General features: G+C 37.4%; 1 protein-coding gene and 1 pseudogene across 2 annotated transcripts; both read left to right on the top strand.

Annotated features, from left to right (window-relative positions):
* The first annotated feature begins 13321 nt into the window (after positions 1 to 13321).
* The window catches only part of LOC131680330 (DEAD-box helicase Dbp80-like), a 34029-nt pseudogene continuing 29152 nt past the window's right edge, over positions 13322 to 18198 (top strand).
* On the top strand, positions 15060 to 16609 carry LOC131683129 (DEAD-box helicase Dbp80-like). Of its 2 annotated transcripts, none has more exons than XM_058964942.1 (3): positions 15060 to 15678; positions 15741 to 15845; positions 15914 to 16609. In XM_058964942.1, the coding sequence occupies exons 1-3, from the start codon at positions 15595 to 15597 to the stop codon at positions 16046 to 16048; spliced, it is 324 nt and encodes a 107-aa protein (XP_058820925.1). In that variant the 5' UTR covers positions 15060 to 15594; the 3' UTR covers positions 16049 to 16609. The 2 variants fall into 2 exon arrangements, with proteins under 2 accessions (XP_058820925.1, XP_058820924.1); XM_058964941.1 differs by having other exon boundaries at positions 15741 to 15854; positions 15914 to 16608.

The raw sequence follows: 18198 nt of genomic DNA on the forward strand, positions 1-18198 counted from the left end.
GATAAGCAAACTTTTTGGTAAGGAAGCTTTTTGGTAGATAAATTATATTTCTGCTAATAAATTAATTTCTCAGCACCCGGGCTTTTCCTGGAATAACCAACTATACCAGGAGATAGCTAAAAGTATGTGCAATCGGCTAGATGATATCCGGTTGGAGGTCAATTTTTGTGGCTCACACAAAATTAAAAATATTTGAGCCAATATCATTCAGTATGATAAGCAAACTTTTTGGTAAGGAAGCTTTTTGGTAGATAAATTATATTTCTGCTAATAAATTAATTTCTCAGCACCCGGGGTTTTCCTGGAATAACCAACTATACCAGGAGATAGCTAAAAGTATGTACAATCGACTAGACGATATCCGGTTACTGGTCAATTTTTGTGGCTCACTCAAAATTAAAAATATTTGAGCCAATATCATTCAGCATGACAAGCAAACTTTTTGGTAGATGAGCTTTTTGGTAGATAAATTATATTTCTACTAATAAATTAATTTCTCAGCACCCGGGCTTTTCCTGGAATAACCAACTATACCAGGAGATAGCTAAAAGTATGTGCTATCGACTAGACGATATCCGGTTACTGGTCAATTTTTGTGGCTCACACAAAATTAAAAATATTTGAGCCAATATCATTCAGTATGACAAGCAAACTTTTTGGTAAGGAAGCTTTTTGGTAGATACATTATATTTCTACTAATAAATTAATTTCTCAGCACCCGGGCTTTTCTTGGAATAACCAACTATACCAGAAGATTGCTAAAAGTATGTACAATCGACTAGACGATATCCGGTTACTGGTCAATTTTTGTGGCTCACACAAAATTAAAAATATTTGAGCCAATATCATTCAGTATGACAAGCAAACTTTTTGGTAAGGAAGCTTTTTGGTAGATGAGCTTTTTGGTAGATAAATTATATTTCTACTAATAAATTAATTTCTCAGCACCCGGGCTTTTCCTGGAATAACCAACTATACCAGGAGATAGCTAAAAGTATGTGCAATCGACTAGACGATATCCGGTTACTGGTCAATTTTTGTGGCTCACACAAAATTAAAAATATTTGAGCCAATATCATTCAGTATGACAAGCAAACTTTTTGGTAAGGAAGCTTTTTGGTAGATAAATTATATTTCTACTAATAAATTAATTTCTCAGCACCCGGGCTTTTCCTGGAATAACCAACTATACCAGAAGATTGCTAAAAGTATGTACAATCGACTAGACGATATCCGGTTACTGGTCAATTTTTGTGGCTCACTCAAAATTAAAAATATTTGAGCCAATATCATTCAGCATGACAAGCAAACTTTTTGGTAGGTGAGCTTTTTGGTAGATAAATTATATTTCTACTAATAAATTAATTTCTCAGCACCCGGGCTTTTCCTGGAATAACCAACTATACCAGGAGATAGCTAAAAGTATGTGCTATCGACTAGATGATATCCGGTTACTGGTCAATTTTTGTGGCTCACACAAAATTAAAAATATTTGAGCCAATATCATTCAGTATGACAAGCAAACTTTTTGGTAAGGAACCTTTTTGGTAGATGAGCTTTTTGGTAGATAAATTATATTTCTACTAATAAATTAATTTCTCAGCACCCGGGCTTTTCCTGGAATAACCAACTATACCAGGAGATAGCTGAAAGTATGTACAATCGACTAGACGATATCCGGTTACTGGTCATTTTTTGTGGTTCACTCAAAATTAAAAATATTTGAGCCAATATCATTTAGTATGACAAGCAAACTTTTTCGTAGATGAGCTTTTTGGTAGGTGAGCTTTTTGGTAGATAAATTATATTTCTACTAAAAAAATAATTTCTCAGTACCCAGGCTTTTCCTGGAATAACCAACTATACCAGGAGATAGCTAAAAGTATGTGCAATCGGCTAGATGATATCCGGTTGGTGGTCAATTTTTGTGGCTCACACAAAATGAAAAATATTTGAGCCAATATCATTCAGTATGACAAGCGAACTTTTTGGTAAGGAAGCTTTTTGGTAGATAAATTATATTTCTATTAATAAATTAATTTCGCAGCACCCGGGCTTTTCCTAGAATTGCCACTATACCAGGAGATAGCTAAAAGTAGAAGGTTCTGAAATACCATAAACTTACGTTTTTATAAGTCTTTCATTCATGATCATATTTTTTAACATTTTAAACAGATCCATTGGAAACTTTAGATCAATCGTGGGATTACGAATTGAACATAGTCATTCAGATTCGCTCTATAAATACTTTTCCGATGATTTGAGTTCAAGCAAGGAAAGGCTTGCAACAGTACCGGCAGCAAACGGCACGAAGAGAAGAAGAGGGTTAGGTACACTATATGCGCCTCTGCAACATACACTAGATCGAGAAGTTCTATTAATTCTAATAAAGGGTTGCTGTATTCCGAAGACATCGAAACATTTTATCCACGTGTGGTTCTTTATGAGATTAAATTTGGTATAAACTGGAATTGAACGATTATCATAATTACAATCACTCAACAGTAACGTAATTCAGTAACCTAGCCACAGAAGACATTCATGTTCTTACAAACAAGTTTATACTTGTGTAAATAATTCAACGAATATCCATTAAAACAGTAGCGAATCGATGCCATATAAGCATATCTCTACTAACTTAGTGGTTGTTTTTTTATTCTTTTTGTGATCAGCTATCAATTCAATTAAGTTCATTAACACACCTGGCAGTGATATACTAATCACTTTCAAATAAACTGTTATTTTTTACATAACTTTAACGCTCGAGATTGACGTTTTGCTTTTCTCAATAGAAAGGTATTGCAGTTGCTCTGAAAACCGTGTGTGTGTACGCGAACACAATCTCACCAACTTTTCTCAGAGATGGCTGAACCGATTTTCACAAACTTAGTCCCAAATGAAAGGTGCAACGTTCCCATAGATTGCTATTGAATTTCTGATGGATCCGACTTCCTGTTCCGGAATTACAGGGTGATGAGTACGAACACGCAGAAAATGTCGATTTTAATAAATTCTGCAATGAATGTATAATGGTGAAAATTTTTTCCAAAATATGACCACAACTGCTTCGATTTGTAGTATTAGGTCACTAACATCCATTCAAAGTCTATTTGGCCACATTAGTCACCATCATCGGTTCCGGAAGCCCCGGCGGAAGTATCTAAATTCAGAATAACAGTCACATCGGTTTCTCGGAGATGGCTAGACCGATTCAACTAAACTTGGTCTCAAATGAAAGGTATTGCGTCCCCGTAAATGACTATTTAATTTCATCCCGATCCGACTTCCGGAGTTACAGGTTGTGGCGTGCGATCACATAGCAAATTGCGGTTCAAACCGATACTCCGATGAAAGCAAAAAAGGTAAAAATTTCGCTAAAATGTCTCAAACAACTTCAATTTGCTGTTCTAGGTCACCGACGGCCAACCAAACTTTCGTTGACTACATTGACCACCATAGACGGTGGAAGTGCCCGGGAAAAGCTGCCATCTTTCAAAATTGACGAATTCACATCAGTTTCCCGGAAATGGTTGGGCCGATTTTCACAAACTTAGTCCCAAATGATAGCTATAATATCCCCACAGATGTCAATAAAATTTCGTAAGGATCGCTTATATGGGTCCGGAAATATAGACTAAATCGTTCGGTCACATATGAAATTCCCATATAAGCCGGAACTCAATTTTTTTTTCAAATGAAATTTCAGAAATCGAATTCGTATTTTTGATGCCAAACATCTTCAAAATGCATGAAACGACGAGATTTTATGTTATCTCGAAAATTTTTTTTGTAAAAATCGACTTTTTGGGACTTTGCCGATTTCGCACCTTTTATCAATTCAATAGTACCGTGGCTGTTTTTTCTTTTACAAAGTTTTAGAACTCGAATAATGATTTCTATTCTTGTACATAGTTGTCATGTCGTGTATAATATAAATGTAACATATACATTTGGAAGCTTATAATGAATATAAACAACGCAAAAATTCTCATGTTCATGATTGAGAAAGGCACAATTGCACCGCTAGGTGGATTAAAACAAGTTTTTCTATTATACCTAACCAAAAATCGGACATCTAAATCCAACTCTACCATCCAACGAATGATGAGAACTGATTCACACGCGTATCATTACATTAGCGATGTTTAACTTTGAGTCACCAGGGTGCGGATACATGTGGCATACAGGTAAAATTTTAATAAAGAAGCTTTTTAGCAGACGAACTTTTTGGTAGGTAGCTATAAGCTTTTTGGTAGGTGGAATATTTTTCTACTATTAATTAATATTAAAATCAATTTCTCGCCCCCATGTCTGTGAACCAATATCATTCAGTACGACAAGTTAACTTTTTGGTAAGGAAGCTTTTTAGTAAATAAGCTTTTTGGTAGATTAAATTTCTACTAAAAAATTAATTTCTCGGCACTAGGCCTTTACCTGGAATAAACAATGCACCAGGAGATAGCTAAAAGTATGGGCAATTGACTAAACAATATGTGGTTGTTAGTCATTTTGTGTTTCTTATGCAAAATTTAAAAACAGTTTATTTTCTCGATAATTATGGCAACTCCAGTAGTTCCGATTCCCGCCACCAGGCTGTGAGCTTTATCTATAAAGCACTTTTAAGGTGGAAGTCTGTATTCAGTGAGCTTTTTTAGTAGGGGAGCTTTTTGGTAGGTGAGCTTTTTGGTAGGTAAGTTCACAGAAGTTGTTGAAACGGGTGCGGTAGACGAGTGAATTGTTTCCACCTATTCATATTTGTTATTTATTATGTAAATTGTTGTTATGTTTCGGTATAGGGTGGTGTCGTATGGTTAGAAGTTTAATTTTTTTAATGTGAATTTTTTCGTCAAATGATTTGCCCATTCCCAATCGATAATCGAACTTACACACCTGCCAAAGTTTACGGGATGGCGATACGAGCCCTTCTCGATAGTGGAAGTAACCAGACTCTCGTAAGCGAGAAGTTTTTCTCCCGATTGAAAACCAGAAAGTTAAACAGCCCGTCGAAGAAAGTAGCGCTTCGCTCGGCCAGCGGTGACCCTCTTGAAATTAAAGGTCAAGCACAGTTATCCTTTTTATCAAGGGCACATTCGAATCGTCCGTACATTGATTGGTGCAAATTTTTCAATACCGTATATTAGTGGTATGGACCTTTGGAGCAAGTTCCAAATCCAACCAACGATGCCATCACTAAAGAACGGAAACGTTACTCAGCGCGACCAATCTCAGTCAGACTCGACTCAAATCGAGAAAGAAATACTGACGGTTGAGCGAACAAAGCCGATGTTTCTAAATGCTGGTTACGGAGAATGTTGATTGGATCGGGGAGTTATTTTGCTTGTTGTACGGATGTCATCGAAAGGACAATAACACTTCAATATCACTTCAGTTTCCTAATACTAAAAATATACACTACATCCACTATCGTTTCCAACCCATTTAATGAACGTTGCCATTTGGTTGTCCATCGCCAATATTAGGCAATCCATGAGACGTTTCTGATCAGCTGATTATTTCTTGTTTCCTTCGTCTGACGTTACTCCGAGGGGTGCGACGTCCAACAATATCGTTGATTCGATCCAACATCAAACGAATCGGACTGACGAAAGATGTTTGTCGGACGAGTTTTTCTGTTCGCAGAAGTACCCAGGTAACCAATAGGCATGCTAAATGCATCTTAACGGCTACTTGATAAGCACTTAAGTCATATTAAATGCTATTTAAAGGTCGCTTTTGGCAAAATACACGGCTAAATTACTGCTGTGCCATGAAAATGCTTTTCTACTGCTGTTGTGCATTCAGAATGCTGCTTAGTGGCAAGAAGTTTTTAAACAGTTTTTCGTATGCTGATTAACAACAGTTATGCATAACGAATGCTAGCATACGGCAAGAAGCATCCGAAATGCAAATTTTACGCTACTTAACTGCATACACTAATGCTTGTTGGTTACCTGGGTAGACTTGTTGACAGCACAGTTTATAAAGAACAGTTGCGCAAAAACTGAAGCAAATCTACCTATTGAACACTCAAAACGTCTACCTATCGGACACGAAGAATAACAATGCTCGAATGCGTGGGGAGTATCGTTATTATGTGATTATAATTATTAGAAAAAATTCAATGATGTAATATTAACATTTAAATAATGTTAATATTTTGCTTAATGACAATTATTAAACAATATATGTTCACTGATATTCAAATTTGGCACTATTTTAAACACCGGAACAGCTCTTCCACCGACAGTGGAAATATGAAGGTATTTCTCATAGTTAAAGTGCAGCTAAAATTTTGACAAATTTGTGTATGCATTCCACTTATGTACCTGTTTCAAATTTATCTTACGCTGCAAATTCGACTGTTTTTTGTCACACCCCAATCAGACGGCAAGCGGCAAAAATCAATGCATTTCGTTCTTAGTTGCGGATCAGTTGAGAACCGGAAAAAGCTTAAATTCTTTATACGATGTTATTTATCGTACTGATTTTTACAAAATACAACTAAACACTTAATTTTAAATTTTTAAATGCGCAAAGTTAACTTCTAACTGAAGCGTTCGGGTGAAGTCATTTGAAATTTAACTAAAAATAAAAGGTTGCCAAAATTTAAAAAAGACCAATGATTGGTCCAATGTTGCCAATCCTCTTTACGCAACTCTACTATTAAAAACTCTGGTTGACAGAACCCACCGCTGAATTGTCAAACAAACGTCTAATGGATTGCCTAATTATCAGCATGCCTAAAAGTAAAGAAAAAGAAATATCGTTAATGTTATACTTAACAGAAAACGGTCCAAATCCCCAACCTCAAAAAGTTCGTGTCCACTTTAACTGGTTTTGTTGTTGTTTTATCTTATACTACGTTCACACTACGAGTTAAAACGTGTTTTAACGCTATCTTGATGACATTTTTCTTGTTGCTAATTATTATAACGTGTTTTAACTCTGTAGTGTGAACATAGTATTACCATCAAATTCGTCATCATTGCTTTGCGAAGTATATTATTTCTATTGTGTATACGTCAAATTCCATGTTCGTTTGGATAAAAGAGATTATAACTACTAGAGGGAGCAAAGCGCTACTGTCTCCATGTATTCACGGACTGAAACATGGGGTCTCGCTCTAGCATATTGTATCCCATTACTTTGACAGGTATAAACCCGGGCAATATGTGTCAAACTAATGGGCCTAACATATGTAAGAGCGAGATGATAAATTTTCAGTGTTAACAGCGACATGCGACCTCTAGTAGTTATAATCTCTTTTGTTTGGATACGTCATGGCCTCTTGGCCACACTCTAACTAGAGTACTCTAGTTTTGACTATAGTTATTACACGGAAACGAAAAACTATCTAAAATTGAGTTCCTTTGACTCAATCTCGTGGTATCGTGGGGGAACTTAAAATTAGGTAAACCGTGTTGAAAGTAGCTACCATTTAACCACGGCAAAAATTACAACTCATTGATAGGTTTTTTATACTCAAATTTAAGTTGAATTTACCTAATTTTGAGTATACCCCAAACAACTCAAAAGTACCTTCCTCCACGGAAGACCTCGACTGAGTCGAATCTCTCGTTTTGTTTTTGACAACAGTAATAAGTGCGAAAGCGACGCACAACTCAAAAGTAAGTTAAAAGAACTTATTCTGCAGGTTGTTTTATTTAACCGTGTATATTCATAGTTAAAGCTAAGTATGCACCTCTTGCGAAATGAAATTTCCTATACAAAACCTATGCATAAAAAACGTCGCGAAATGCTCGCGAAGAAATTTTTCGTTTCCATTTCGTAAGCGGTACGCAGCTCTCGCGAAAACGATAACGAAAAATGCAGTTAGCCGAGACACGGTTCGACAAACGATAAGTTTCATAATACTTCCGCGAGATAGCGCTGCTTTCTATGCGCTGTCACCAAGGCAAACTTTTTCCTTGCGAAATAATGGTCAATGGTATTATTTCGCACGGAGGCTCGCGAAATTTTGACAGGTTGCATTGAAAAAATATAAAAAAACACAAGATTAGTAATTTTTTGTATTTTTTTTTTCATCGCGACCTGTCAAAATTTCGTAGTTTTGAAAATCAATATTTTGAATTTGAATATTAAGTTTTAAAATATTATTGGAATTGTGATTGTTTCTAGTAATTATTATTATTTACAGCACACCCGAACAAAGCAGCCACAAGAGCAGCATTTTTCGTCAGCAGCCATCTATCTACTTGATAAGTTTTCATCAACAACAACCAGGTACTACAAATCAGCTCAACTTGACTCAACATCCTGGATCTGGCAATCAGCCAACCAACATTAAATCGATGCAACCGTAGCAGTAACAACAACTCCAAATCCAGCAGCTGCCAACAATCTCTCAAAAAAGAACCACAGCAATTACAGCTCAGAACCAACAAAGCAACAAGAGCTTTTTTACGAATAATGGACCCATCGGAAACAGTTTATCGGCACATTCTGTCGTAAAACTTGCCTGCCACTATTCTTACCAGCGGTTACCTTCCTGATGTAGAGAAATCAGAGTCAAACACAAACGTCATATTACTGCCTTGGCTCCTACCAGTTGCTTGCATGAAAATATCGCTGCCTCCACAGTGCTCGTGATTCCATCCCAGCAGCAGCTAGCAACCACAATTCCAGTGCTTATCGCCAGCAACATCAGAAAATTAAGATTTCCCCCAGACCATGACCATCATCCGACAGATCGGTAGCAACGTTCAACTGACGGTACAACCTGGCCAGCAACCGCAACTAGTGCAATCGATCCAAGCCAATCAGGGCCAAATGTAGAAGACCATTGGTCAACCGCAAAAAAAAGATACATCAACCGCACCTTCAAACACAGTAGCAGCAGCATACTGTACTGTACCACGCCGCGTGCAGGAGGATTTTTTTATTCAGTTGGTGCAGCAAGGTGAGTCATTTTTACTACCTTTCTTAGTTTCGGAAGGATCAGTACCGTGTTCAGTACATTGTAATGTAATACCCTATTCTTCTTTCAAAAGCTCGCGTTCACTCATTCACGGATATTTTTCATCATAATTTTTTTTCAGATCGAACAGCAACCATAGCGGATACACATCACCGAACACCAGCAACATAATGCCATGGTAACCACGCAGCAGAACACGGTGATAATGGGCCAACAGTAAATACAACATCAAGATCCTCGGAAAGGACTTTCTCTTTCGGTATGTGTTTAACAGTAGCTTCTCTCCTCCAAGCATTCCTTTGCATATTCAGTGTTGCTAAAAGAGCGAGAAGCCAACACACCCTCCTCGTTCGCCAGCGAGCGCGAGACTCACACTGTATGCTCCCTACTGCTGTACACACGTTTTCGAAGAACTCTCAAATATGTGACGATCAGCACGAGCGGCAAATATGCTTGATTCATGTGAGTTATCTGCCTTCGCTATAGGCTCTTGTGTCACTCGCACTCTTGTCGGCTCGCTAGATTTTAGCTCTAACGGCGAGTGGGTTCCCATGATGGGACTCCTCGGCTGCGAGTTTTCACTGCATGCCACCCACTCCCGTGTGCTAAGCACTCTTTACAGCTCTGTGTTGTTTATTAGAACAGCTCGTATACACTCTTTTAGCAACTGGGAGCGCTCGTAAAGGAGCGAAGGGATCAGGTACGGCATTCTGATGAAATCCTAGAACAATGCAAGCAAAAACTAACTAAACTAACAGTGCGCGCGTTCGCATTAAATTGTCATTGCATACATACGTTATCTGTCTATACAGGTTTATACCGGTCGTATTTAAAGAACAAATTAAATATATTGTTTTTCATATTTTTTTTAAATATGTAAACAAATTATAAGTGCGGTGTCTTAAAAAAAAACTTGTGTTTTAAGGGGCGTCTACTATAAAGTGCTCAAACTGAAAGTAATTTTGTTATACGATTTTGATGGCAAGGTGACAATGGACCTCTCGTTAAGGTTTATGTATATATTCATTATGAATGAAAAAATTTCAGTCAGGCAAAGCCACACGTACGAGCGTTCGAAGAGAAGACGTTCAACCATTTCCATGTCGAGGAATGCCGCGGAGGACATGATAACTCTTGATACAATTGTCTGAAATTAGAAATTCAATAAGATTTTTAAAACATAGACTTGTAGTTACTCGAAGAACCAAAAAAAATATAGAACAGTTGGAATTTCGGAAAATGGCATAAGAAAAACCGAAAAATAAAATTCGTTCACTTTTCTTCAAAATAACGAGGAAGATTTTTGTATTCCATTTTCCCTTAGTTCATCGATTACACATGTTATGCATTTTCATAAAAAATTAAGTCAATTCGTTGAATGGTTTTTGAGTTATCGACAATTTTAAAAATGCGGTTTCGAGAAAGATGCTATTAAAGTTGCCGATAGACTGAAATCGTTGAAACGCATGGTTGTTTAGAACAAAAGAAGATCAGTGTGGCCACCGAGATTACACTGGGCTTTTCTAGAGGTTCAATTAAACAATTAAACAATTAAACGAATAAAAAAACAATAATGTTTTTTTACCCATTACACCAGGCAACCCCTTAACCTTGCGGAAGTCGCGCTAGTGCACTGAGTGCACACTGCTCTGAAAATCTAGCGAAATCGTCTTAGAGCAACAGCGGCTGCTCGTTCAGTGGGCCATAAGTGCGACTTCCGGAGGGTTAAGGAAATAATACCACATATTCTATAAAAGTCCATGCTGGCTAATGGGTTTGAATTTTTGTACCGATTATACACTTCTGAGCAGAAGTAAAGGGCGTATATTACGCACTTCTGGGCAGAAGGGAAGCATGTATGTGATATCCAGCAATAAAATCTAAAGCTTTTTAAGGATAGTTTCTTTTTTGAACAATGAAAATTGGAAACACGAAGTTAATATAATTTATTGAAAAAAGTAAAATAAAACTAATCTGCTACTACCAATTTTACTAAGATGGTAAATGGAATAAAGTTGCGTCCCACTTATATATAGTAAATTATCGTGAGTAATTATTTGAACAGTATTGTGCAAACTTTTTTTTTTTCGTCAAGAAGAATCAGTATTACCGAAAATAATGGTGTTCAGTCATGTTCAAATCTCAATTAGTACAGATTTATAAAACTTTGGTATATACTTGTTGAAATGATCTAAACCTAAGATTATGTGTATGAATAAGAGAAGCAAGTGAATCACGATAGTAGGAATTAATTCAGAGATATTTCATTTCTTTAGGCATTTTAATTTTCATTTAAATTCAGCATTTTCAAAATTTTCATTTTCAGCATTCCACCAAAACGCTCAAAGAGAAACTATTTTCTTTTAAAGTTTGATTTTAATAATTACCTTAACTATTCTTTACATTTTGACTATTAATTCTATAATTTATCATCCCACATCCATGTTTTTTGTCAAATTTAAATATTGAATCATCCTTTATACTATTTAATTGCTATTGGAAATAACTTTTTATACTTAATTCGGCAAAACAACCCATTCGGGAAAATACCAATCGGCAAAATAAACCAGTTAATTCGTTATCTGGGAAAAGCCAGCATGAGGAGTTGACGAGCAAGTAAAAAATACTATTTCAATGCAAGTATTGCTTGTGGCACAAAAACTCGATTCGAACCGTATTACGCACTTAACATTCTACTAAAAAAATATCTCATAGGCTGGTTATGTCGACTGGCCTGTCTATGAGAGTACCATCTCTATAACTTCAAATACATGTGTTTTGACAGCTTGCAGTTTTCAGTAGCAGCTTGATTACTCACACTTTTAAAGTGCAGAGTTCAGGTTAGTGAAAAGTGCGCAAAATCATTCACTAGAGATTTCTTCTAATATAGTCCGCTGGTTGTATCAATTTAGGACTGTGAACGAATGTTTTAGAATATATAACGCATAGAGTACTTTTCTTACAGCTGATAGATTTCGTCGTAATTTGGAGGACAAGGACAGTGTATATTTGAATTGGTCACGAAATATTCAATAAAATAAGTCCTTATGTTTAGAAATTCACTTTATGACGGTAGTCGATCTCCTACATACATATTCTATAGAAGCCAATGTTTGTTGATGGTGTTGAAATTTTGCAGTGAGCCGCATTAAATACGTTTATCTTGAAACCATGTATTTAATCCGAATATCCGATTCATTTAATGCAAAATGTACCAGGAACATAGTTAAAAATAATCGAAGGTCTTTTTAGACGGCTGAAAATGAACCTGACGCGGCTCGCGGTGAATAGAAAAAATATTCATTCAAATATCCCTTCTTATTCATTCAGTTGAATATCGTACAATATATTCATTTCACTAATTATCTAGGAAAATGCTTTCAAATGCCGGTAAAGCATATGAAACAACAATGATCATCGCTTACATTGTGCCAGGGCCTACTTTGATGCGTTTGATTCGTTGCTGCACGGTCGCTTCGTGTAATAATCGAAGACGAATGAAAATCTGCATGGATGAATTCGGCTGAATATGATCAATTTTCATTCAATGAATTTGAATATTTTTAACTCTGACCAGGAATGTATAATACCCATGATCGTAGATTTGTCCCGTTTTCTTTGCGATTTCCTATCTTTAAGGGACTGACTCTTGTAGTAACTATTTAATTATATTAAGAAATGCATATATGCAGCATTGAGGGGAATTATATATATATATATATATATATATATATATATATATATATATATATATATATATATATATATATATATATATATATATATATATATATATATATATATATATATATATATATATATATATATATATATATATATATATATATATATATATATATATATATATATATATATATATATATATATATATATATATATATATATATATATATATATATATTTGACATGTTAAAGTTCCACATATTTAAAAGTGTTAATCCAAGCGATTTTGCACATTTTTTTTAATTTACGTTTTAAAGCAACTGCATTTCATTCGGGTGCGTTTATTTTCCTTTTCTGTTATACCAGCGTCATGTCAACCTCAATGCAGACGATACATTAGCTTCCATCAACGTAAATGTCCGTCAACGCCACGTCGTCGTTCCATCAAGATAAGTTGAATGCGTCTCTCGTTCACACTTCCCGTACGTCAAAGCATTCCGTGCTGTTGATGTTGTGTGTGAATACCTACATTTAACTGCATATAACTAATTTTGACGTTCCCATGACGTGCTGTACCGGTGACGAAAGCCACACGTATTGTGCAAATCGATCTTCAAACAGCCGCGGCTTAGACTTTGTACATAAAATATCCGAATAAATTCATTTTCATACATTATTGGTCTACCAACGAAGAACGAAATGCGAGTGGGAGCGAGAGCGCTAGCGACTGCAAGAGTGCGAGTGAAGGCGAACGCGTTTAAGAGTGCGAGAAGATACGAGTGGGTTAAAGAGCGCGAGTGGCTACGAGTGGGAGTACGGACGAGTGGGAGCATGGGCGAGCAGGAGCATGGGCGAGTGGGAGCACTGACGAGTGGTAGCAGCAGTAGGAGTGAGCGCCAGTGGGTGGGTGCGAACGAAAGAGTGGGTTTCAATATGTGCAATTTGAGTCGCTTTTGGCCGACTGGCACTCGCAGAAATTCTACCCGGCTGGGGAGTGAACGAAAGAAAGGCATGCATGGAGAACACACGGATACGAGTGTTGGGCGCAATGAGAACACGCGAATGAGAAATACAAGAGTTATTTTTGCGAGTTCAGCAACACTGTGCATATTTAGATGTCCTTGTCAATTTACAGAACAAACATAATGGAAGCATACTCTACACGCGCGACATATTCAATCGGGCCAACCGTGTGACTCGTTTGGCAAAAAGGGCTCATCATCGGTTTCATGGCAGCGAAGTTAGCAGACAAAAGAAGGCGTTTTTTCCGAATGGTCGCTCTGGGCAAAAGTTCAGCCAATTGCAAGGAATAAACCACCGGAATGACAGTATCCGTGCTGATTCAGGACCTTTTTCCATATATTGTAGCTTTTGAATTTTAATACCCGGTCGAAACGATGGCAAGTGCTGCCGATAACTGGGTCAAAAAGGCGGAGGGAGGATCAGGAAATTTCTGCACTCGGTAAGTGTTTTTTTTGTCATAACCAACTAACCTATTTTTGGAGCGATAATTTTTCCATTGGTTTTGAATTTTTCTTTTCAATACAAATAGGTTATCGATCTGAGTATCCCTAAGGATAAGGAACCAGAGCCGACGGCTGACAGCCCAAAGAAAAAGAATGCGGAAAAACCTTCTAGTTCACCACCAGTAGAACCAGCGATCAAATTACTCCGGTAGAAACGGCTGCACCTGCAGTTTTGTTTTCGGTAGCTACAGAAATTAAGACTTTAGCACCTCCTGAAGAAAAAAAAAGCTGCTAGCGAAAATGGAGAAACAGCTTCCTCCACGGAAGATGCAGAGGCATTCAAGTAAGTCGAAATCTGGAGAAAATTTTGATTAGGACATAAGTAACATTGAGAGCCGCTCTCTGTTTACTTTCTGTTTCGATTATTACGTCTTTATAACACTTTACACTAATTTTCCAGTACATATCGAAAGCCGATAGTTTTTACTAGAATATTAGGCAAAGAGATGAGTACTAAATATTGAAACGACCGAGTAATTAACAGAAGAGAAACACCCCAAAAAGAATCTCATTGTTACTTATGTCCTATTCAAATTTTTCTCCAGAAATATTTAATATCAGCTTTGAAATTATCCATGATTCTTCTTTTAGCCCGGCGGAGGCAAGTTTGCTAATTAAACTTATTCGCAAAGGTCTAGTAGAATCAAAGCTGGATCTGGGGGTGAAGGATCCTTCTTCGCCGCTATACTTGGTTAAAACTTTCGAAGCTTTGCACATGAATTCGGAACTGCTTCAGGGAGTCTATGCTATGGGTTTCAACGGTCCTTCCAAGATTCAGAAGGCGGCTCAACCTACTCTGTTGGCCGATCCGCCACAGAACATAATCGCCCAGAGTTGGTCGGGAACAAGAAAAACCACTGCCTTCGTGCTGGCAATGCTCAATCGAGTCGATCCGTTGAAAAACTATCCGCAGGTGATTTGCCTTTCCTCACGTATGAACTGGCAATTCAGAAGGGGAAAGTAGCTGCAATACGGCAAAGTTTTGTGCGGAAATCGAACTTGGTTAAACCGTTCGCGGTGAGAAGATCGTCAAAGGGGCGAAGCTGACTAATCATATCATCATTGGAACAGCCGGGCGTTCGACCTTAAGAAGATTGCCATTTTTGTACCGGACGAGGCGGGCGTTATGATCGCTGTTCTTTTTAGCCACGTACGAGCGGGAGGTGATGGGATTCGTCCAGTACATCGTAACCAATCCGATCATGATTCTTCTGGTGCGGGAGCAAGAATCACTCGATAACACCAAACACTACTACGTCAAATGCCGCAACCAGGACGAGAAATATCAAGCAATTTCAGACATGTACGGTGTGATTACCGTCGGACAAGCGATCATTTTCTGTCATATGATGTATAGGACAGTTGTAAACTCCAAGTAAACTTATTTTCGGCATTGTTAATCGATCGAAACAGGCACGCAAAACGGCCGGTTGGTTGACCGGCAGGATGTCCCAGGATGGTCACTCGGTAGCGGTACTGTCCGGTGATCTAACGGTGGAGCAACGGTTGGAACGAACGTTTTGTCCAGGGGTAAGTTCCACCACTTGATTCTGGCTACAGCACCAGGTTACGGAGAGATTCTTTCGTCTTAGGTATCGACGTCGAACAGGTTACCATTGTCGTCAACTTCGACCTGCCGATGGATTAGCAGGGACGAGCCGATTGCGAAACGTATCTACATCGAATTAGACGCACCGGTAGATTCAGTAAGTGTGAGTCATTCTTGTGATCCTATAGATTGTATTTCTTCCCACTTCTTTAACAGAACGGAATCACCATCAACCTAGTGGGTAGTGATCGAAGCATGATGATTTGCAGATCAACCGAAAAACACTTCCGGAAAAAGATTCAGTTGCTAGACGCGGAGAACTCGGACGAAATTGAAAAGATCGCACCGTAAAGTGTTTTCGACCAGCTACTGGTGAAAGGCGTAGGAGCTTTTTTGGGTCATACTTGTTTTGATTCTGAATTTATAATTTTATATTTTAATTTTTTTTCTTCCTTGACCTGACATAAGGTATACAAGCTAATAAATTTACAATTACAATTACAATTTATCTCTACCCAGTTCTATCCAAACATTTGAAAAGGGCCTAACTGCAAAATGTAACAAATTGAAATTTCATGTTTTCCATTAACGAATATCTACCCGAGCACGTACATAACGCAACATTTGATTATGAAGAATTTTGATAGCGATTTTACAACAATTTATAAAAGGGCCTAATTGATTTTTATGACCGAACTGATTATGAAAGGACCTAGCTGATTGAAAAGTGCCTAACTAGCAATACACTCGTTTTAAATGGATTATAACGTATTATTGTATTATGACTGATTGTAAAAGGCTTATAACATCTTTTCCATAATATACATACAGGGTCAATCTGACCATCAAATTAGAATTCAGTTAATTCGTCTAACTTTCGGTGTAATATCAGACTTGAACAGCATTTTTTGTGTGAGGTATTCTGCCGCTAGAAGTAAAACTGTCCCATGTGCTATGGGAATCCCTATACACATGGGAAAATTATGCTTCTTGCGGCAGTAATACAAGTAGTAGCAATATGCGCAATTCCTTAAACCTCTCTAGTGTTTCATGCAATAAGAATTACCACGAATTACTTATGGCAATAAATTTGAATTACGATTCTCACAATTGTTATACCAAAAATAGGTTTGTATCCGTGCTGATTATTGGTAGCATTCCCTGAGACTTCCAGAACCTTTAGTAGTAGCCATTGTTATCATAATCGATTTTTAACGTCAGCCAGAGTTTAAAGCCTAGGGTTTGGTTCGACCTGAAACCGATTTAGTCGGAGTCGGTTGTTATATTTGCGTTATATTTCCGGATTCCGAAACGTGTTTCGAAAGGCAGTTTCCCCGAGACTTGTGAAAGCGGTAAAGGCGGCCAAGGCAATCAGATTTGCTTCTTAATGGTTAAACGCCGATTTAGAGCTACGATTCGGACAATTACAATAGATTTGGTTTGAGCGAATTTCGATCATTTCCCTGGGTCTTCTAGAACCGGTAGAAGCAGCCAATTTAGATAGAAAATGGCAAGCCAATGATTTAAATTTCCGATTGCAGGAATTGTGCATTCTAAATTGGTCAGACTGAACTTCCCCGAGACATCCGGAACCGTCACAAATAAGCATTATGATTAATCATGCTCGAAATATGATTCACGCTGAGTACGTCACTTTCCTGAGAGCTTCATGAATGGCAAAAAGGTTTACAATTGTTACCGATTTCATACACATCCGTGATGAATTAATAAAATACATCATTTAAAACATTTAAATAACAACAGAAATATAAAAAAGAAATAAACAAACAACAGCTGATGTCGTTTTCCAGTTATCAAAAGCAACATCTAACAGCAAACACACAGACTAGTTTTCGCGAGCAAATGTCAAAATTCCGCACGGAAGAAGGAAAAATATTTCGCGACCTCATTTCGCAAGAGGTGCATACTAAGCTTAAGCTTAGTATGCACCTACTTGTATTACTCCCGCAAGAAGCATAATTGTCTCATGTGTATAGGGATTCCCATAGCACATGGGACAGTTTTGCTTCTAGCGGCAGAATACCTTATAGTTTCCTTATAGTACATTTTTGGTGTAGAACCGGTCTGATCGGCATTTCGCCCTAGGCCAAAAATGCGTGCCCCCCTCAACCCAAATTTTAACTAGGACGAATTAGCGCATGGGCGCCATTTAAACTCCTTTTTACATTTCTTATAAAAGAAATGTATAGAATTCGCTCAAACTTTCAAGATTTTTTCCGAGGCCCGGAGGGCCGAGTCTTATATACCAATCGACTCAGCTCGACGATTTGGGACAATATCTGTGTGTGTGTGTGTGTCTGTGTGTGTGTATGTAACGGACAAATTCTCATTCGTGTTTCTCAGCAATGGCTGAACCGATCTTATCCAAACCAATTTTAAATGAAAGAACTAAAAAACAGTATGAACGCTATTAATTTGTTTTTGATTCTGATGTTTAGTTTCCAAGATATGAATGTTTGAATGCGTAAAAATGGCGTTTT

This window comes from Topomyia yanbarensis, chromosome 2 (assembly GCF_030247195.1).
Source record: "Topomyia yanbarensis strain Yona2022 chromosome 2, ASM3024719v1, whole genome shotgun sequence".
Taxonomy (NCBI): domain Eukaryota; kingdom Metazoa; phylum Arthropoda; class Insecta; order Diptera; family Culicidae; genus Topomyia; species Topomyia yanbarensis.

Coding starts and splice junctions, on each gene's coding strand:
- LOC131683129 (XM_058964941.1), top strand. CDS start 15,595: ATGTCCCAGGATGGTCACTCGGTAGCGGTACTGTCCGGTGATCTAACG. Junction 15,679..15,740: donor AACGAACGTTTTGTCCAGGG/GTAAGTTCCACC, acceptor CTTTCGTCTTAG/GTATCGACGTCGAACAGGTT. Junction 15,855..15,913: donor TAGACGCACCGGTAGATTCA/GTAAGTGTGAGT, acceptor CTTCTTTAACAG/AACGGAATCACCATCAACCT.